Below are 17,559 nucleotides of genomic sequence, written 5' to 3'. Positions count from 1 at the left end.
CCCTGTGTGTGCTAAGTCGCTTCAGTCGTGTCTGACTCTGTGTGACTCCGTGGACGGTAGCCCACCAGGCTCCTCTGTCCATGGGATTCTCCAGGCAAGAATACTGGAGTGGGGTCGCCATGCCCTCCAGGCCCAGCAGAGAGATATTTTCTGATGAGGACTTCTGAGCCGCAGGCCCCGCTGAGGAGAACGTGCAGCTCCCCAAGCCGGAAGGCGTTTTGTGGCTGAGTCTGACTGAAACAGAAGTTGTTCTGTGTGTACGCGCGCGCGCACACACACACACACACACACACACACAGCAGCGTAGGGAAACCGTCATTTTCCTACTCGCCCTCTGACATCAGCCACCTTCTCTATAGCTACAGTTTCTCTTCAGTCAAACTGATCCCTGGCGATGAAAAATGAGCCTGTCCCCCACCCGTCCTGCCGCCTTTCGCCTCACGCCCCCAGAGAAGAGTTTCTTCGTGAGGCAGCCGGTGAAGGTTTTTTTCCAAGTCACATGATCCAGGATGCAGGGGGAGAATCCTTCTTGGAACAGAGATGGGCCCAGAACCGAATCAGATGAGGAGAGATAAGGTGTGATGAGGGGAAGCCTATATAAGAATGGACGCAGGGCTGCCGCGAGCACTCAACCCACTGGCCCCGTCTCACGACACAGCCATGCATGTGCCCGCAGGCTCCGTCACCAGCCACTGGGGAGCCACGGGCCGCGGGTATTTCTGCTTCACCACGGCCTCGCTGGCTCTGTGTCTCGTCTTTGCTGTGGCGACCATAATGGTGTTGGTAGTTCAGAAGACGGTAAGTGGACTTCCCTTCTTTGCCTTTCCTTTCTGATTGATTTATGTTCAGTTTTCTCCACAGAGACTTGGGGATAAACAAAACAAAGAACCGATATCAAGAGAGAGAGGGAACAAAGAAACAGGAAACTCAATCCTCTCAAATAATTTGGCTTTTTGAGGGAAAATTTTGTTGAGCCATCACCTCCAAACTTTCTATATACACGTGAGCCAAAGAAGGGAGAGGAGCTATTAGCCTTGAGAAATTTTCCGAGAGGAAGGGGATATATATATATACACACATACATATAGTGGATTCACTTCATTACATAGCAGAAATGAACGCAACACTTTAAAGAAATTAAACTGCAATAAAAATAATAATAAATGTTGCTGAACTAAAGACTTTTATTAAAGATGGAAGAGATAAGGAAACTTAATGACACATTTGTACAACCAGTATCATGTCTTTGATGACTTCAGACCAGATTCCAAGATTCCGTATTCTCAGTCCAAATGTTCCTGAGATTTCAGAGGCCTCGGCCAGAGCTGAGCACTTTTTTAGCCAGGAGCTAAGTTTCAGAGGCCAGAACAGGAAAGGGAGCAAGGAAAGCAGGCCAGAGAGAAGACCCGGGCTCTTCAGAGCTTGGGCATGTCAGTGTTAAAGTTCACAAGACAAGTTCAAAGCTTCCTCCGGAGCCACTGCTTTGAAGAGCCTAGCGTGTCACAAAAACACAGCGCACCGAAGCAGAATGTAGAAATGTTTTTCACACCTGTTCCCTCGGAGACTGCTCAGAACTCTAAAACTACAAGCAATTATGGGTACACACTGTGAAGTTAAGCGGTCTCAGGAAATTTACCTTTTTTTCTTTTTAAAGTAAAGGGTAAGAATTACTATGAAAACAGAGGAGGTGAAGGAGGAAGCTTCTTCATATTTTAGGAAATTGGTGTTTACAGCAAATCCACCAGGATGTATTTTAGAGAAAATATTGTACTCATAGTATATATTGCTCATGAATTTTTTAATGAAGTAATTTTGACAGTTTAAGAACTGTACCCCCAATACTATCACCCCTTCAAAGTACATACATCTCTATGTATTCCTTCAAAGCTCTTACTTTTCATAGTATTGCAATCCTGCAGAATTTGTTCTGGTTTCCTTCAGTTGTCTTAGGTTGAATGCTCTTTACCTTATTGATTGCTAAAAAGAACCAGGCTTTAAAAGGCTTTGGTATCTGCTCAAGTGTCCTCAAGAACTGACATTTAAATGAAGCTTTGAAACTCATGCCTCCATAAAAGTGAAAGATAACAGAATTGCTAGCATTTGAGACTTAGACTGCAAAGTTTATGAAACTCGTCATTTATTGGGCTCATCTACACCTACTAGAAATAACACACTTGAGAATATTCTAGGACCCTTTTTATTCTGTACAGACTCTGTAACTTCTATAATTCTAATCTGAAGTAAACCAGAGGTGTATAATTTTACAGCAAGAGCCAAAGAAAAGAAATTAAAGTGGCCTTCAAAAATGTCTTTAGTTAAAGGTTGTAGCTAGAACTGGTATGTGAGAGAGCGAGAAAGAAGGAAATAAAAAGGGAAAAAGAGAGAGAGAAAGACATGATAGTGGTACATGGTGTGGTGGTGACATATAAAGCTAGAAAGAGCTCCAGAATGGTCCTAATGCAAGCTCCATATTTGGTGGAATTGATTGTTTCCATGAAGAAACTGGAGTGGATCTTTCTGCCTCAGTTTTGAAAATGAGGAACAGAAAGGGGACAGGGCTTGACCTGAGTCGTCCTGAGAAAGTGTAGTCAAGACTGCTTGGCTATTTAATGAGGACACTGTTCCCTTTGAGGACACAGGCAGCCACAGAAGCACTAAAAAAAACTCTGTTCCTCCTCTTCTCTTGGGAGTGTGACCTTCCTGGCATCCAATTCCTTGACTTCCCCTCATTCTGGGAGATGAAAAGATTCACTTCACAATCTGACTCTAGGGTTTGATGTACTATGATTTCTTAGCCTGAGAAATATCAGTTACTTGCTTAAAAGTATTGTGATATACAAGTTAAGTGTTTTACACACATCATTTCCAATAATTTGTTCAAACATTAACTGTCAGAAAAACTAAGAAGAGAGAGTTATCTCCTTGAACTTGAGTTATCAGGAAAGACTTCCTGCGGGAAGAGGCTTTAGTACAGGTACAACTTAGACAAATGAAGCGACTCTTAACAGGACTCCCGATAAAGAAATCAATGGGAGATACCTAAGGACCTTAAACTCATATCTCAATTATTAAAAGTGAAATGGATTGATGACCACCCAGCAGTCTTGTGAGGGTGGATGGGGGCAAGGGTGAGAAACGTGAGCTGGTTCTACTGGCCTAAGAAGTCCCCACCATTACTGTGTGTGCTCAGTCATGTCTGACTCTTTGCATCCCCATAGACAGTAGCCCCCCAGGTTCCTCTCTCCATGAAATTTTCCAGGCAAGAATACTGGAGTGAGTTGCCATTTCCCCCTTCAGGGGAATCTTCCTGACCAGGGATGGAACCTGAATCTCCTGCATTGATAGGTAGATTCTTAACCACTAAGCCACCTGGGAAGCCCCCAGAAGTCACAGTTCTAAATAAAAAGACACATGTACAGACAAAATTGAAACAAAATTAACTTAAAATATATAATAAGTGATGGAATGTAGACACAGAGGGCTACCATGAAACCACAAGTTAAGGAGATGGAATATTTCCCCAGGCAGATCTAAGAAAAACTTCACTGGAGATTGGAGTTTCAGTTTGGCTTGAGATATGTGCACAATTTCAAACAGGTCTCTGGAGGTCAGAGGAGAGAGTATTCCCGGCCAATGGATCAGCATGAGAAAAGTGAGAAGTGTAGGACATGTAGGAAAATCAACAAAGATTGCCTTGAGATTTGGCTTGAAAACCAAATAACTCCAAAGTCAAATTCCTTGGGAGAGGCAAAGAACTTAGGTTTCACCCTTAAAGATTTACTGAGCATCTACTGTGTGCAGGACAGTAATGTTCTAAGTAACGGATATAGAACTTTGATCAAAGCCAAAAATATCTCTGCTTTCAAGTTACTTATGGAACTTATTGCCTACTGATGTCTTAAGTCTCTGCAGTGGCTGTATTTTATTTACCTTTAAACCATTATATTCATTTAAAATACTATATTCACGTGGCTTAAGAAAAGTAGTAAACAAGGGTAAAGAAAAAAGTAGAAATCTCTCACACCCTCTCCACCCAACCACCAATCCCTCTTCCCTGAGATAAGGAAAATTGACAGATTCTTTCACGTCCTTCCAAAAATCTATGCTGTACAAATATATAGTACACGCATGTCATTATAGCAAGCCCATAAACTTGCAGCTTTCTTTATTGACTTAATATATCTTGGAGATCCTTCCATGTCAATACGTGGAAGTCTATCTCATTCTTTTGAAGAGTCACATAGCATTCTATTGTACTTCATATTTCATCTGTGTCTGGTGAAAGACACAAGTTTTTATCCAGAAGTTTTGCTTACTGTGCACATCTGCAAGTCTATCTGTGGGATAAATCCCTGGAGGTGGGAATATAATGTGTACTTTTCAAGAGATTGTACTCAATATTCTTGAGGAAGTAGAAGTTCTACCAACAAAGAGACAGATCTTCACAGAAAAGAAAGAAAATTGATTTCTTATGAAGTAATTACAACAGAGTACATGCATTTGTGTCAGAATGAAATGTCACACAACTTATACAGCAAAGAGAAAAAAATTTCTCATATCTCCTCCAGAGACAAAGGGTTATAAATAGATCATATATAGGCTATAAGATGGACAGGCTTCCCACATGGTTCAGTGATAAAGAATCTACCTGCCAAGTGGGAGATGAGGGTTTGATCCCTGGATCAGGAAGATGCCCTGGAGAAGGAAATGGCAACCCACTCCAGTATTATTACCTGTGAAATCCCATGGACAGAGGAGCCTGGTGAGCCACAGTCTATGGGGTCATAAAAGAGGCAGAACTCAGCAACTAAACAACAGCAGTAAGGTTGACACTAGAGGTGTTCACAGTTCAAGTGGCTTGGAGTCTTTCAATCTTAAGAAATGTTTCTGTTATAAACCAGAAGCCTGGTCTTGTCTAGCCCCTGGAGAGATCTATTTCCATTTCACAATTTTAGAGTAAGGAATGTATTCTAGAAATTCTAGATGTATTCTAGAAATGTATTCTAGAATATTATCATGTATTCTAGAAAGAAGAGAAAGCAACTGCCTTCCCTCCCTTTATAAACAAAGAAAACTCCTTTTATTTAAAAAAAAAAAATTATCCTTACAATACCACTCTACTTCGCCACCAAGAGTTGAATTTAGGGGTAGTGATTGGTGGTGATGGTGGTAAGGTTTTAGGTTTGCTTTCACTGCAGATAAAACACAGGGATGAACTGAATGCCCTGTGGTATTTCTCTCTACCCAACTTACTCTCTCCAATGCAGCCAATTATTTATCCAAAGAAGTCGACTGAGCAACTTCTCCAGGGAAAGCCCTAGGCTAAGTTGTAAGGGAAGAACCCAAGTGGACAAGGTGGGAGCCCTGTTTTCTGAGAATCTCTAAGCGGGAGAGGGGAGGCCCAAACCCTCAAGTGCTTGAATTTGGGGCAGAATGGCACTATATGTGGGCTTCCCAGGTGGCACTCGCAATAAAGAACCCACCTGCCAATGCAGCAGATGCAAGAGATGCAGGTTTGATCCCTGGGTGGGAAGATCCCCTGGAGGAGGGCATGGCAACCCACTCCAGTATTTTTGCCTGGAGAATCCCCAAGGACAGAGGAGCCTGCTGGGCTACATCCATAAGGTCAGAAAGAGTCAGACACAACTGACGTAACTTAGCATGCATGCACTGCACTCAATGCCATAAACCAGAAGAGAGGAAGACAATTTCTGCTCAGGGTGAGGAAGGGGTTTGCAAAAGAGGTTAGAAGGGAAGCTGAACCTCCTCCAAGAATTAAAAAAGATCATGTCTGATTCCCGAAGTTTTATTTTGAAAAAATTTAAACCTACTGAAAAATAGAATGGTAAATACGCATATAATCTTTCACCTACATTCAATAAGTATTAATATCTTGCCATATTTCTGCTTCTTTCCATATATACAAAAGTAAGGTTCAGTCAGGGTGACCTTTCACCCACATGTATTTCAGCACCCATCTCCTACTAACTTTGTGCCATTATCATGGCCAAGAAAGTTAACGTTATCTTGGCAACATCAGTTTATAATAATACATAGTTCCTATTTTAATTTCCTCCAATTTCAAAAATGTCTTCTACAGCTGTTGTGCCTTTTGTTTCTCGATCCAGAATCTACTCTCAGGTCACATACAGAGTTGGTTTCATCTGATTTAACTTGGAATGTTATTTAAAAGGTGGCTCTGGGAGCTTATTAGAAATGCAGACTCTCGGGCCCCACCTTAGACATAATGAATCAAAATCTGCATTTTAATAAGGTTATTGGAGAAGGAAATGGCAACCCACTCCAGTACTCTTGCCTGGAAAATCCCATGGATGGAGGAGCCGGGCAGGCTACAGTTCATGGGGTCACAAAAAGTCAGACACGATTGAGCAACTTCACTCTTTTATGGTGATCTATATGCTCATTACAGCTTGAGAAGCAATGATCTAACAATCTCCTCTGCTCTCTGTTGTTTTTTCACGACATTGACATTTTCAAAGGATCCAGGACAGTTCTATTGTCTTGTTTTGGGACTGTCGGTGTTTACTCACAATAATATTCAGATGAAACATTTTTGGCAAGAAAAGGACATAAGCAATGTTATATTCTTTTTCAAGCAGGGCTAGAAGCATATGTCAGGTTGCCCCAATATTGGCAATAACATTTAGTCACTTGATTCAAGGCATGACCACTGTCTGTCTTCATAGTGAGTCACTCAGTCGTGTTCGACTCTGGGACCCCAAGGACTGTAGCCTACCAGGCTCCTCCATCCATGGGATTTTCTAGGCAAGAGTACTGGAGTGAGTTGCCATTTCCTTCTCCAGGGGATCTTCCTGACTCAGTGATTGAACCGGGGTCTCCTGCATTGTAGGTAGACTCTTTATCGTCTGAGCCACCAGGGAAGTCTTCTTAGTAAACCACTTTAATCTTTCTTATTAAGTCATCTACAGGGTAATACTTCAAAGGCATTGAAAGATCCTTCATTCCATGGTTTTGGCATTCTTTGGTGATGACCCTCACCTGAATCAGCTAATGTACTGAGGGTTGAGGAATGATGATTGCCTAATTCTTTCACTCCTTCTGCACTTCAGTACCCTCAGTCAGTTCAGTTGCTCAGTCTTGTCTGACTCTTTGCAACCCCATGGACTGCAGCACGCCAGACTTCCCTTTCCATCATCAACTCCTGGAGCTTGCTCAAACTCATATCCATTGAGTCAGTGATGCCACCCAACCATTTCTAGCTGGTCTGCGTCAGTGGAGAAGAGTTCTCCAAGAGGAGATGGCGCCAGGCATTCTAGGTGGAGCTGGAGTAAGGCGAGGCACAGAACAGATCTCAATCCAGACTGCACCAGGGAGCGGCAGGACTTACAGCCAGGTGGCAAGAAGCACAGATAGAAGAAGATGACAGGAAGCAGCCCCATCAGCAGAATAGGAAGGTGTCCCGGACCCATCCATAAGCTCAGCTCCACACTCAGCCTCCAGTAGCCATTTCCCCCATTCCTGTGGACAGACAGACCTCAGGGTTCAGACTGTCTGTTGAATAATGTCTTTAAGTTCTTGTTATTCAAAGTGTGGTCCCTGGCCCCAAAGCATTGGCATCATCTGGAAGATGATTTCTTCAGAAGTCATTTCATTAGAAATGTAAAACCTAAGGGCCCATCCCTGACCTACAGAAGTATAATTAGCATTTTAACAAGACCCCTAGTGAGAGAAGCACTGCTTTAAGCCCCTGTATTCCAATGACCACTTTCACTAACATTAGCAAAACCAAGGCTACCAAGGAAAATTTTTCTAGTACCTCAATCCACTTTCTCATGGAGTCTCAAGAGAATTTCCTGCCCCAGCTGCATCCTGCCCTACCCTAGAGGGGTGACGTAGCTTGGGATTGAAGAGCATTGCTTTTGAAGTCAACATGCCCCATTATGAATCCTTTCCCTCCTATTCACTATCAAAGGGACCTTCTATAGCCACTAAGCTGTTTCTCTAAGTCTCAGTCAATCACTAAGTCTTGGGGTAAAGATAAAATAAGACAATGCATGTAAAGCATTTAGCCCCTGATGATTCAGTACCCTCAGTCAGTCAGTTCAGTTGCTCAGTCTTGTCCGACTCTTTGCAACCCCATGGACTGCAGCACGCCAGGCTTCCCTGTCCATCATCAACTCCTGGAGCTTGCTCAAACTCATGTCCATTGAGTCAGTGATGCCACCCAACCACCTCATCCTCTGTCGTCCCCTCTGAAGTACCCTCATTAAGTGCTTAATCACATTAGTTCAAAAATAAGAGAGGCATTCCTGGTAAAGGTCTCCATGGCCCACCTTACAAGATGTGAGGCCACCTGGCATAGTCCAAACATCAGTTGTCTTTGGCCATTTTCAAAAAGAGAGGGCATCTTTTGTCAAAGTAGATTTAGGAGCTGATTTCCCTGCACAGGATTGCTCTGTGAAAAGAAATGAAGCTTTAAAGGTATTGAAACAGATTACACCCTTGGTTAGGATTAAGAGGGTAACCAAAATAGCCACCATTTCCAAGCACTTGCTATTTATGCATAATATCTTACACTGTCCATAACTTTATGTATAATATCTTATTATGTCAATAATCCAGCGGAGGGAGGGATTACTAGCCTTGCAATCACAGTGATTAAAGGAAATGGGAAAACAGAGTCCTAGGCAGAAAAGATGACTGGAACAGCTCATTTCACCTGGGAACAAAAAGGTTAAATGTAGGGAGGGTTCCTCCCTGCATACACAGAAACATTGTTGAGGATACCCATGAGATACTCAGAGTCTGAAAAAGAGAGAGAGAGAGAAGCATACTTAAGGAAGTGTAGCTGGTTGGTATCCATGGAAACCAAGTTTCCTGAGCTACTCCAGTGACAGTGAAAGTCGCTTAGTCGTGTCCGACTCATTGCGAACCCAGAGACTGTATAGTCCATGGAATTCTCCATGCCAGAATACTGGAGTGGGTAGCCTGACCCTTCTCCAGCAGATCTTCCTGACCCAGGAATCGAACCAGGGTCTCCTGCATTGCAGGCAGATTCTTTACCAGCTGAGCTATGAGGGAGCTACTCAATGGAGCTGAGAATGATAACCTGGGAGGGCCCATTTGCTTCTGTCTGCGTCTGGCCCATTTACTATATACCTCAAAGCCAAGTTGCTAAGCATGGTGGTTCACATTTCTCCAGCCAAGACCCAGATCCCCAGGCTAGGTTTGGGAAAGAATTCTTAGACTGGGAGGTACCTTACTAAAGAGGAGTAGATAAATGGACAGCACTCAGCATAGTGTCAAGGGCATAGAGGGTCCTCAACAAAATTTAATTTGTCTCTCTTTATACCCTACTTCTCCACCTACAAATGCAAAGACTACTAACAATAGGGCGCATGGCAGGGGGTGGTGGGTAAGGAGAATGAGTTGGTCTATCCTTGGCTTCTGAAGACAGCATCTCTCTTGGGGCATAGAAAGAGCACTGGAGAATTTCATTCTAGGATCTGCCACCAACTCGCGAGTATCTCAGTCTCCTTGTCTGTAAAAATTGGCTTGATGGACGAAACGATACCTTGGTTCCCCTCTGGCCCTGATTCTTTGATCCTGTCTGCTATGGGTAGCTAAGGGAACCTATGGAGACCTGTTGTCATGCTAGGAGCTCTTCAAGGCAGCAATAGTCACACGTCTGTCTTGGATGCCATGGGTCCTGGGCCAAGGTTTAAGCAACAGGATTCTTCCCTGTACTATGACACTTTGTTTTTGACATCCCCTGTCTGAAGCTAGAAAACCAGAAAACCTTCAAATGACCACACCCCCATCTCACCAACCCGGACTCCCCATGTAAATTAGATCTCTTCTCAGATAGTATGTCTTACATCCTTGCTAGTCAAATTGTGTTCCGTGGGCCAGGAGATCTGCTGTCACCTGAGAGCTTATCAGAAATAGACTCTCAGGCTCCACCCACACCTGCTGAATCAGAATGTTCATTTTAACAGCTCTCCAAGTGATTCGTACACATTCATACACATGTTCAAGTGCTATCTGGAAACATGCTGCCTCTCTCCCTCGTAGCTCTTGCCACAACTTGCAATTCTAGTTTTACATTTATCTGTATGTGCTGAACGACTGCTTTAATGATTGAGCCATAAAATCCGCAGGATGTCTTCCAATGACTTAGAGCCTGGCATACCCCAGGTGCCCATTCGACGTGTGCCGAATGTACAATTCTCTGGTATTTCCCAACTGGCAGTAGCCACCGTTTTGGCTTCTCTGGGGTGGTTGCTCTGGCATTCTCTCCTTGTCCCTGGGTATGTTCCAGGGCAGCCAATGAAGTCCACCGTCTTAGTACCACACTTAAACGTACATGTTTTTCTTCACCTGTGTGCACATTGCACTAATCAACGGAGATGCTTGGCAGTAAGCCAGATGTTTATTAACTTATGAAAGGCTGTTTGTTGTCTCAGGAGGCAACCAGGAGGGGAATCTTATGACATCAGATTTTCCTTTGAACTGTGTGTGTCCCTGAGAGACCACAGATGTACAGCGCTGTTAACTAGGTTAAGAGCTTTCAGCCAAGGCAATAAAATCATAGACTATGGGAGCAAAGAGGAAAGGACCTTTCAAGCCAAGTTCATTTCTTTTGCCCTGATAAGCTGAAGCTCCTGAGTTTATCCTGACTTCCTCCTCTAGATTAGTGCTCTGCAGGGCTGTGCCTCAGGACACCTCCTCAACTCCGTACCATCCGCTTGGGCTGGAGAGGAGAGTCACTGACCAGAAGGGCTGTCAGTGGAAGGTAAAGGGCAGAGTCCCTAGAGCAGAGGCAGGATAAAAAGAGAACTCTAGATGGTCCTAGATGTTCCGACACAACAATAAGAAAATAAGACGCAGGCAGCAACTAACTTCCTGCCCCATTAGACGCTGGGAAGTTGTTTTCATCCATGTAAATGCTCACATTTCTTTAGGTCTTTATTAATATCTCAACCCAATACACTACAGGAGACCTCGACCTGAGTAGGTCAAAAGATAAATAAGACACTTCATTCCTTACTGGCAGGACAATGAGGGGTGTCCCCAAGGTTGAGGTGGGAGAAAGGGGGAGAGAGCCCAAGGGTTGGAAAACTAGTCTCTGAAGAATTTTTTTAACTTCATTTATTTTTATTTTTTTAAACTGGAGGTTAATTGCTTTACAATGTTGTGGTGGTCTCTGCTGTATATCAATGAGAATCAGTTATAAATATATATACATATATACATATGCTTCCCAAGTGGCATTAGTGGTGAAGAACCCGACTGCCAATGCAGGAGACATAAGAGATGCAGGTTCGATCCCTGGGCCAGGAAGATCCCCTGGAGAAGAGCATGGAAACCTACTCCAGTATTCCTGCTTGGAGAATCCCATGGACAGAGGAGCCTAGTGGGCTACAGTCCATAGGGTCACAAAGAGTCAGACGCGACTGAAATAACTTGGCATGTATACGTATAGATAGATAGATAGATAGATCTCCTCCTCCTTGAGCCTTCTTCGCCGCTCCCTATCCTACCCCTCCAGGTCAGTCACGGGGTGCCAGGCCGGGCCCCTGTATCACACAGCAGCTCTCTGCTAGTTGCCTGTTTTACACGTGATAGTGTGTGTGTGTGTGTGTGTGTGTATGTCAGTGCTACTTTCTCAATTTGCCCTGCCCTCTCCTTCCCCCACTTGAGTCAGTTGCAGCGAGGGGGATGAATATGGGGCCTGTTATACAGAGGGAAGTAAGTCAGAAAAAGAAGAACAAATATTGCATATTAAGGCATATATATGGAATCTAGAAAAATAGCACTGATTAACTTATTTACAGGGAAGACGTGGAGACGCAGACATAGAGAAGAGCTTCTGAAAAATTTATTGGGGTGAAATACTGCCCGTTTGCTTCTGTTGCTTACTAGCTCAGCGCATGTGAGCAAGACCTCCTTTCCTCCCCTCCATTCCCCAACCCTGCAGGTCCTCCTTCAGAAGACAATCTGCTATCAGCAACCTCTTACTTAACTGTGTGATTATTTATACATACAGTTATGCTTATTCTAGAAAAACTAATAGAAAACATGTGAACATTAACATAAATAATATACATTTATGCTTATTTATGTTATATAAGTATTTAGATATTACAGTCAAATGTAAATCTGCAATAAATCCACAAGGACAGGGACCCAGTTTTTAATCATTTATGGTATCTTTACAATGCTTGGCACATAGTCATTCTATCAATTCAGAATTTCCAACCACAGGAGAAACAGTACCTTCCCAGGTATATTTACAACATACTTTCACTGTTTGCTGAATCAAACATAGAAAAAAAGAGCCCACATATATTTATACACTACAGTTGTTTGCCTTATGTTAACCAAAGTAGGAAAAAATAGTACGTGTGGTGGTGAAAAGAAAAAGCACTGGACTGAAAGTTAAGAGTTGCAGATTCTCATCCCTGATGGTCATAAACTTTCTACCTCTCAGCTTCCAGTTCCTCACCTGTGAAACATGGATAGTAATCCTCCAATATTATTTCTGATAAACAGGTTGTAAAGCTCATGTAAACTGAGTCAGTGAATTAGTTTCTGGGTTTTATTTTTTTTAATCTTAGAGTCAGATGGAACACAAATTCTAAATTATACAACACTTTGAGGGCAACCAAAGTGGAAAAGAAAAAGACTAGCTGTTTCAATCTGATGACATCCTCATCTGATTTTTTTACTTTTCTCTTTCTTCTCTTCCAGGACTCCATTCCCAACCCGCTGGGCCAATTCCCCCTTAAAGGAGGTAAGACATTGGAATTAGGAGTAACTGTGCAGGGGATAGTCCATATCACATCACAGATGATTAACCATCAGAAACATCATGAGTGTCCAACAGAGTGGGTGGGGGCGGAGGTGGGCTGTCAGGGCCAAGCTGATGCATCTCCATTCATCTGAGCGGCTCCTGAGCTGTACTCACGTCCCCAAGTTCTCCCACCAGCCCTCAACCCTCCCACTAGTGAAAATTCTGGCTTTGGTACAGGTTGGCCCACAGGCTGGCCCACAGAGAGGAACACAAAGCGGTATTGTGTTAAGAGTTTAAAATCTAGAGTCAGGTGATGTGGATATGAATCTTGGCTCTACATCCCACCTGAGAAACTCGGTTCCTTATCTATGAAATTAGAGTAATAACTACAACCTCACGAACGTATTGGAGAAACGATTAGATCTTTTCTGGAAATTGTTTTGCGTGGTGACCAACATATAGTAGTCATTAAGTAACTGGTTACAGCCCAAGTGCCTAACGAAGTTGGTTTGTCAAATAGACCTTCCCACGCCCCATATTTTTCTATCACTAAAGTCACTAATCAATGAGTTGTCTCTACTAGCCCCAGAGTGGTAAGATGCAGAGTTAGGTTAATATGGAAAAGTGAAAAACTTTGAGAACATCTGATGAATGCTTTCATTGCACAAAAAAAGGAAAAGTAAGACCAAGTGAAGGGTCTTGTTCAGGGTATTATGGAGTCAAACTTAGAACCCAGATGTCCTCGTCTCTAATCCAGTGTTCTTTCAACCCAGAACACTAACCCCATCTCAGTCCTGTCACCTTTAGAACCTGGAGAGCAAGCACAGTTGGGCAACCAGACAGCTCAGAGGAAAAAACTAAGACAGAAAGGGTGGGTCATCACAGGCACCTGGACAGACACACCAGGGCATGCTTGGGACCAGCATGTGTGTGCATACAGTTCCTCACACCAAGAGCAGTCACACCTGGAGTTCCTTCAGGACACCCTGAGCCCTGCTTCTCCTGTTTGCCACCCAGAGACTTGGCAACAAGGGCAGAATCCCCTAAAGGGAGCAGCACTCTGGGTATTTCAAGGCAGACCGATAATTACAGCTTTGTCAACAATAGCTGAACTTTGGCTGGAATTACTTAGCGTGTGACCTCGATTCCCACCAAGCCTCTGTAGACCCTCACATCAAGGTGAAGGGAGCATGGCATAATGCAGAAGCTAGCAAGCTTCTTCTGTAGATGGCTAGACAGTAAACATTTTAGGCTTTGCAGGCCACGAGGTCCCTGCTGCAATGAGGCCACTGCTGGAGAGGAGAGTGGCCACAGACGCTGTGCAAATGAGCAGGCACGTTTGCGGGCTTATCAGGCTTCATTCACAGAGTGAGGTGATGGCCAGGATCCCACCCGCAGGCCAAGGTTTGCAGCCCACCTTCATGGAAACAGTACTGGCTTTGGAATCAGAACACGGAGCCTTGCAAGAAACCAAACACGCTGAGTAAATGTCATTTTCCCTTTCCCTGACTCATTGTTTCACATCCATCCAGATTCTCCAAGTTTTGACAAGAGCTTCACTTTTCAAGGTGGGGGGAGGGGGGTGGCTCTTTAAGGAAAGCATGACCTCAATGACAAGGACAGTTTTTGACCAGGCAGCGCGACCTCAGTCATGCTGGGTCTTGGTTACTGCACTTCCATCATTGCAGGTTGTCAACTACAGGGAGTCTCACAAGTGACCCCCTTCTCCTGCAGTCAACTATCCTTTTCTCTGAGATCACGTCCTTTTCTGTGTTGCTTTGGTGTGAAAATGTCCTTTCTTTTACAACACAAGGTTGATACAGATGGGAATCAGGTTGGCTTGCTTTTTACTCAGAGTTATTTTGTCTGTTCGTTTGAACAGCAACAGGCAAAATAAGAAGCTGCCCATTCTATACTGGTCACTGAATTTACATTTTGGAGTCATTCATTTTGGTTTTGAAGTAATTATTTTGGTCCACAGAAATTCAAAATTTTGGCAGCCATGGACTAGAACACTTATCAGACTGCTTCTTATATGGGTCATCACTGTGGATATCAGAACACAAACTAATCCAAAACCAACCACAGTTCACAATTCAATGTCTTTGCAACCAGATTAAAAAATGCTAATAATTCTCACTAGGGCCCTTCCCGCACTTTCCCTGGATTTATCTTAGCCTCCATCCTATAGGCAAACAACTTGGGGATTAATAGTCCTGTTTGGCAGGTGGTGAGCTGAGGCCCAAGGAGTCAAGGTGACTTGTGGAAGGTCGTCTAGGGAACTGATGGCAGAGCAGGAGTCAGAATCCAGGGCTCCTCTCTAGCCCCACATGATTGCTGCCGAAACCCAGCCTCTGTTCATGGGTGCTGAATAGAAACACGGGGACAGAGTTTTGGGTGAAGTAGAAAAGAGAAAAGAGAAAGGAGAAAAGCTTTTATTGCTTTGCTGGGTAAAGCAGGCCACAGTGGGTTCATGCCCTGAAGACTATGTGACCCATCCTGGAGGAGGTAGTAAGGAGTTGTGTTCAAGGAGCATGGCGTGATCGGCTCACGGACTGTTCTTGGATCGGTTGGCAACAAGGTGAAATTTCAAGCGTTGTCAACCTTCCGGGTCAACCTTCTGCTCTCAACCAGTCTAGTGTCTATGTTCTTGTGGTCAGCAGTTTTCATCCGCAGAGGTGGGGGGTCTGCTTCCTAAAAAACAACTTAGGGATATGTGTCAGGCCTTTATCTGTATCTTTCAGGAAACTGGGGGTTTGTGATTCTGTTATTTGGAAGAAGTATAGTCTATAGATTGTTACCAGTTTCTTAGCCCGACAGCGATTCTTTGCTCCTACGTCTTCCCATTCCCCAATCACTGACTCTTGAGTCAGCATTTTAAGGCAAAGACGCAGGGGCTTGTACACAGTTTCATGGTGTGCTTCGGCCATAAAATGTCAGTGACCCACTACTGTGTGTGGTCCTTGGCTTTCTCTTGCTCTTTAATGCAAGTCTCCACCTGTCTTAACTTGGCCACCTACAGACACGGTGGTCAGATGAGGTGGAAAGAACCCCACCTTGAGCAAGACCTGGGCTCCAGAGCTGACCCCACACTAGCAGGCTGCATTTCTCAGGGCAGGTCTGAAACATAAAAAGACGGTGCACTGAATGAACGGGAAGGGTCCTTCCAGCTGTGACGCTTTACGATACTCTAACCTTTCCTTCAGTATGTAAACACAGAAAAAAGAAAGTCTAAAAAGATGATTCCTAATAATCTTGAGGAGGTCTGCAGGCTTCCTGCAGGAGGCACAGCCTCGTCCCCAACAAACCCCTGTAAACAGCCGAGGCCACGAACTCCCTTTGGAAAGGCCATTCCCCAGGCAGAGGGGCACGTCTCCCAGAGGCTCCGGGGGCAGCACGTGGTTTGTCACTGGGGTGGATGAGCGCAGAAGCTGGACCCTTACCAGGGAGCCCTGTGGCACCGGCCGATGGAAATTGCCCACCAGGAAGCCAGCAGCAGCCCCGAGCCTGGCAAACAGGGCCAAGCACGCAAACCAAAGCGACGTTCACACAGGACGACGCTTAGCTGCAGGGAAACCGCAGAACGCCAGGCCTTTTCTGTAAGGAGAGGGTGTCTGAGTCCCAGCACTCACCTCCCACTCCCGGCCAGGAGACCTGTCACCGGCAGACCGCCACCTCACCCCCCTCCCTCGTGCTGAGGACTCGGGGGCCTGGGCGGAGGCTCGGCTGGGACTGTGGGCAGCCAGGCAGGCCCCGGGCGGAGAACCTTCTCCTTTCCTCTAGCAAACAGAGTCACTAAGGGCTCCTTCACAGAGCCGCTCCGAGGGCAGGACGGGACCACAGATACGACCCTTGTCCGCCACACGGTTGGGCACGGGGTCCGGGGGGGCCGCGAGAGGGGGCTGTGCCGCTTCTCGTCATCCTTGTTCTGTCTCCTGCCTCCCCCACATTCTGAATCTCACATGTTCTCCTGTTTGTGCCGTATTCGCCCCAACCCCAGAACAAGCCCCCATGCCTGATCTCCCCAGTTCCAGAAGCACCCACGTTTGTGTGCAGCAAAGCTGACATCAGGATTCAGGGAATGCGGAGAGGCTGGTGGGGTGGTGCCTTCCAACACGGAGGATGAGGCAGAACAGAGTTTCAGATCCCACGCGATTGCGAGGCCTCTGCACCCCACCCAGCAGGTAGAGCACTCTCAGGAGACAGCGCTCTTCCCTTGGGTTCAGCCCTTTAGCACACATACTGACCCACCCCGCTTCCACCTGCTTCCATGCCCTTCTTCTTCCCAATTTCATCACCCATCACTTCCCCTCACAAACTCGGCAGAAGTCAAACTCCTGACTTCATTGCAAAATAATTTTGGTCACCTTGGTCTCAGTCCCAGGCATTTCCAACATCCCAGCAACCAAGTATCAGTTCTTATCTGCACTGGAGGAATTTCGTAGATGACTTGTAAATCAGTTTTTCTTTTATTCCCCAGCTAGGCAGGTGTGAGGATGTGATGGGATGAAGATAATAAACACTGATGGGGCATTTGCTTTGGGCCAAGCACTGGGCCGAGGGCTTCGTGATTCACTTGTGCAGTCTCACAACAAACCCCAGGATAATTATTAGCCCCTTGATATTTTTAAGTGGGAAACTTAGCACAGAGAGGTTTACCGACTTGCCTAAGATTGCACAGCTAGCAAGGAGTGGGGCCTGACCTCAAAGTCGAGGCTGACGTGCCTGGGAGCCCTTTGGCTTATCCAGGATGTCAGGGTCAAGATGCTGAGCGCAACATG

At 45.0% G+C, this 17,559-nt stretch overlaps 1 protein-coding gene across 2 annotated transcripts in view; it reads left to right on the top strand.

The window, feature by feature from the left end:
- The first annotated feature begins 352 nt into the window (after positions 1–352).
- Positions 353–17,559, top strand: part of TNFSF8 (TNF superfamily member 8) — a 31,974-nt gene continuing 14,767 nt past the window's right edge. For both annotated transcript variants that reach the window (XM_065946909.1, XM_065946908.1), the window contains exons 1-2: positions 353–798; positions 12,736–12,778. In XM_065946909.1, coding sequence (XP_065802981.1) covers positions 604–798; positions 12,736–12,778 — 238 coding nt within the window. In that variant the 5' untranslated portion in view covers positions 353–603. The remainder of the gene's footprint in view (positions 799–12,735; positions 12,779–17,559) is intronic.

This window comes from Muntiacus reevesi, chromosome 10, assembly GCF_963930625.1.
Source record: "Muntiacus reevesi chromosome 10, mMunRee1.1, whole genome shotgun sequence".
NCBI classification, from domain to species: domain Eukaryota; kingdom Metazoa; phylum Chordata; class Mammalia; order Artiodactyla; family Cervidae; genus Muntiacus; species Muntiacus reevesi.
The sequence above is the reverse complement of the archived record's forward strand: the minus strand, read 5'-3'. Positions and strand labels throughout refer to the sequence as shown.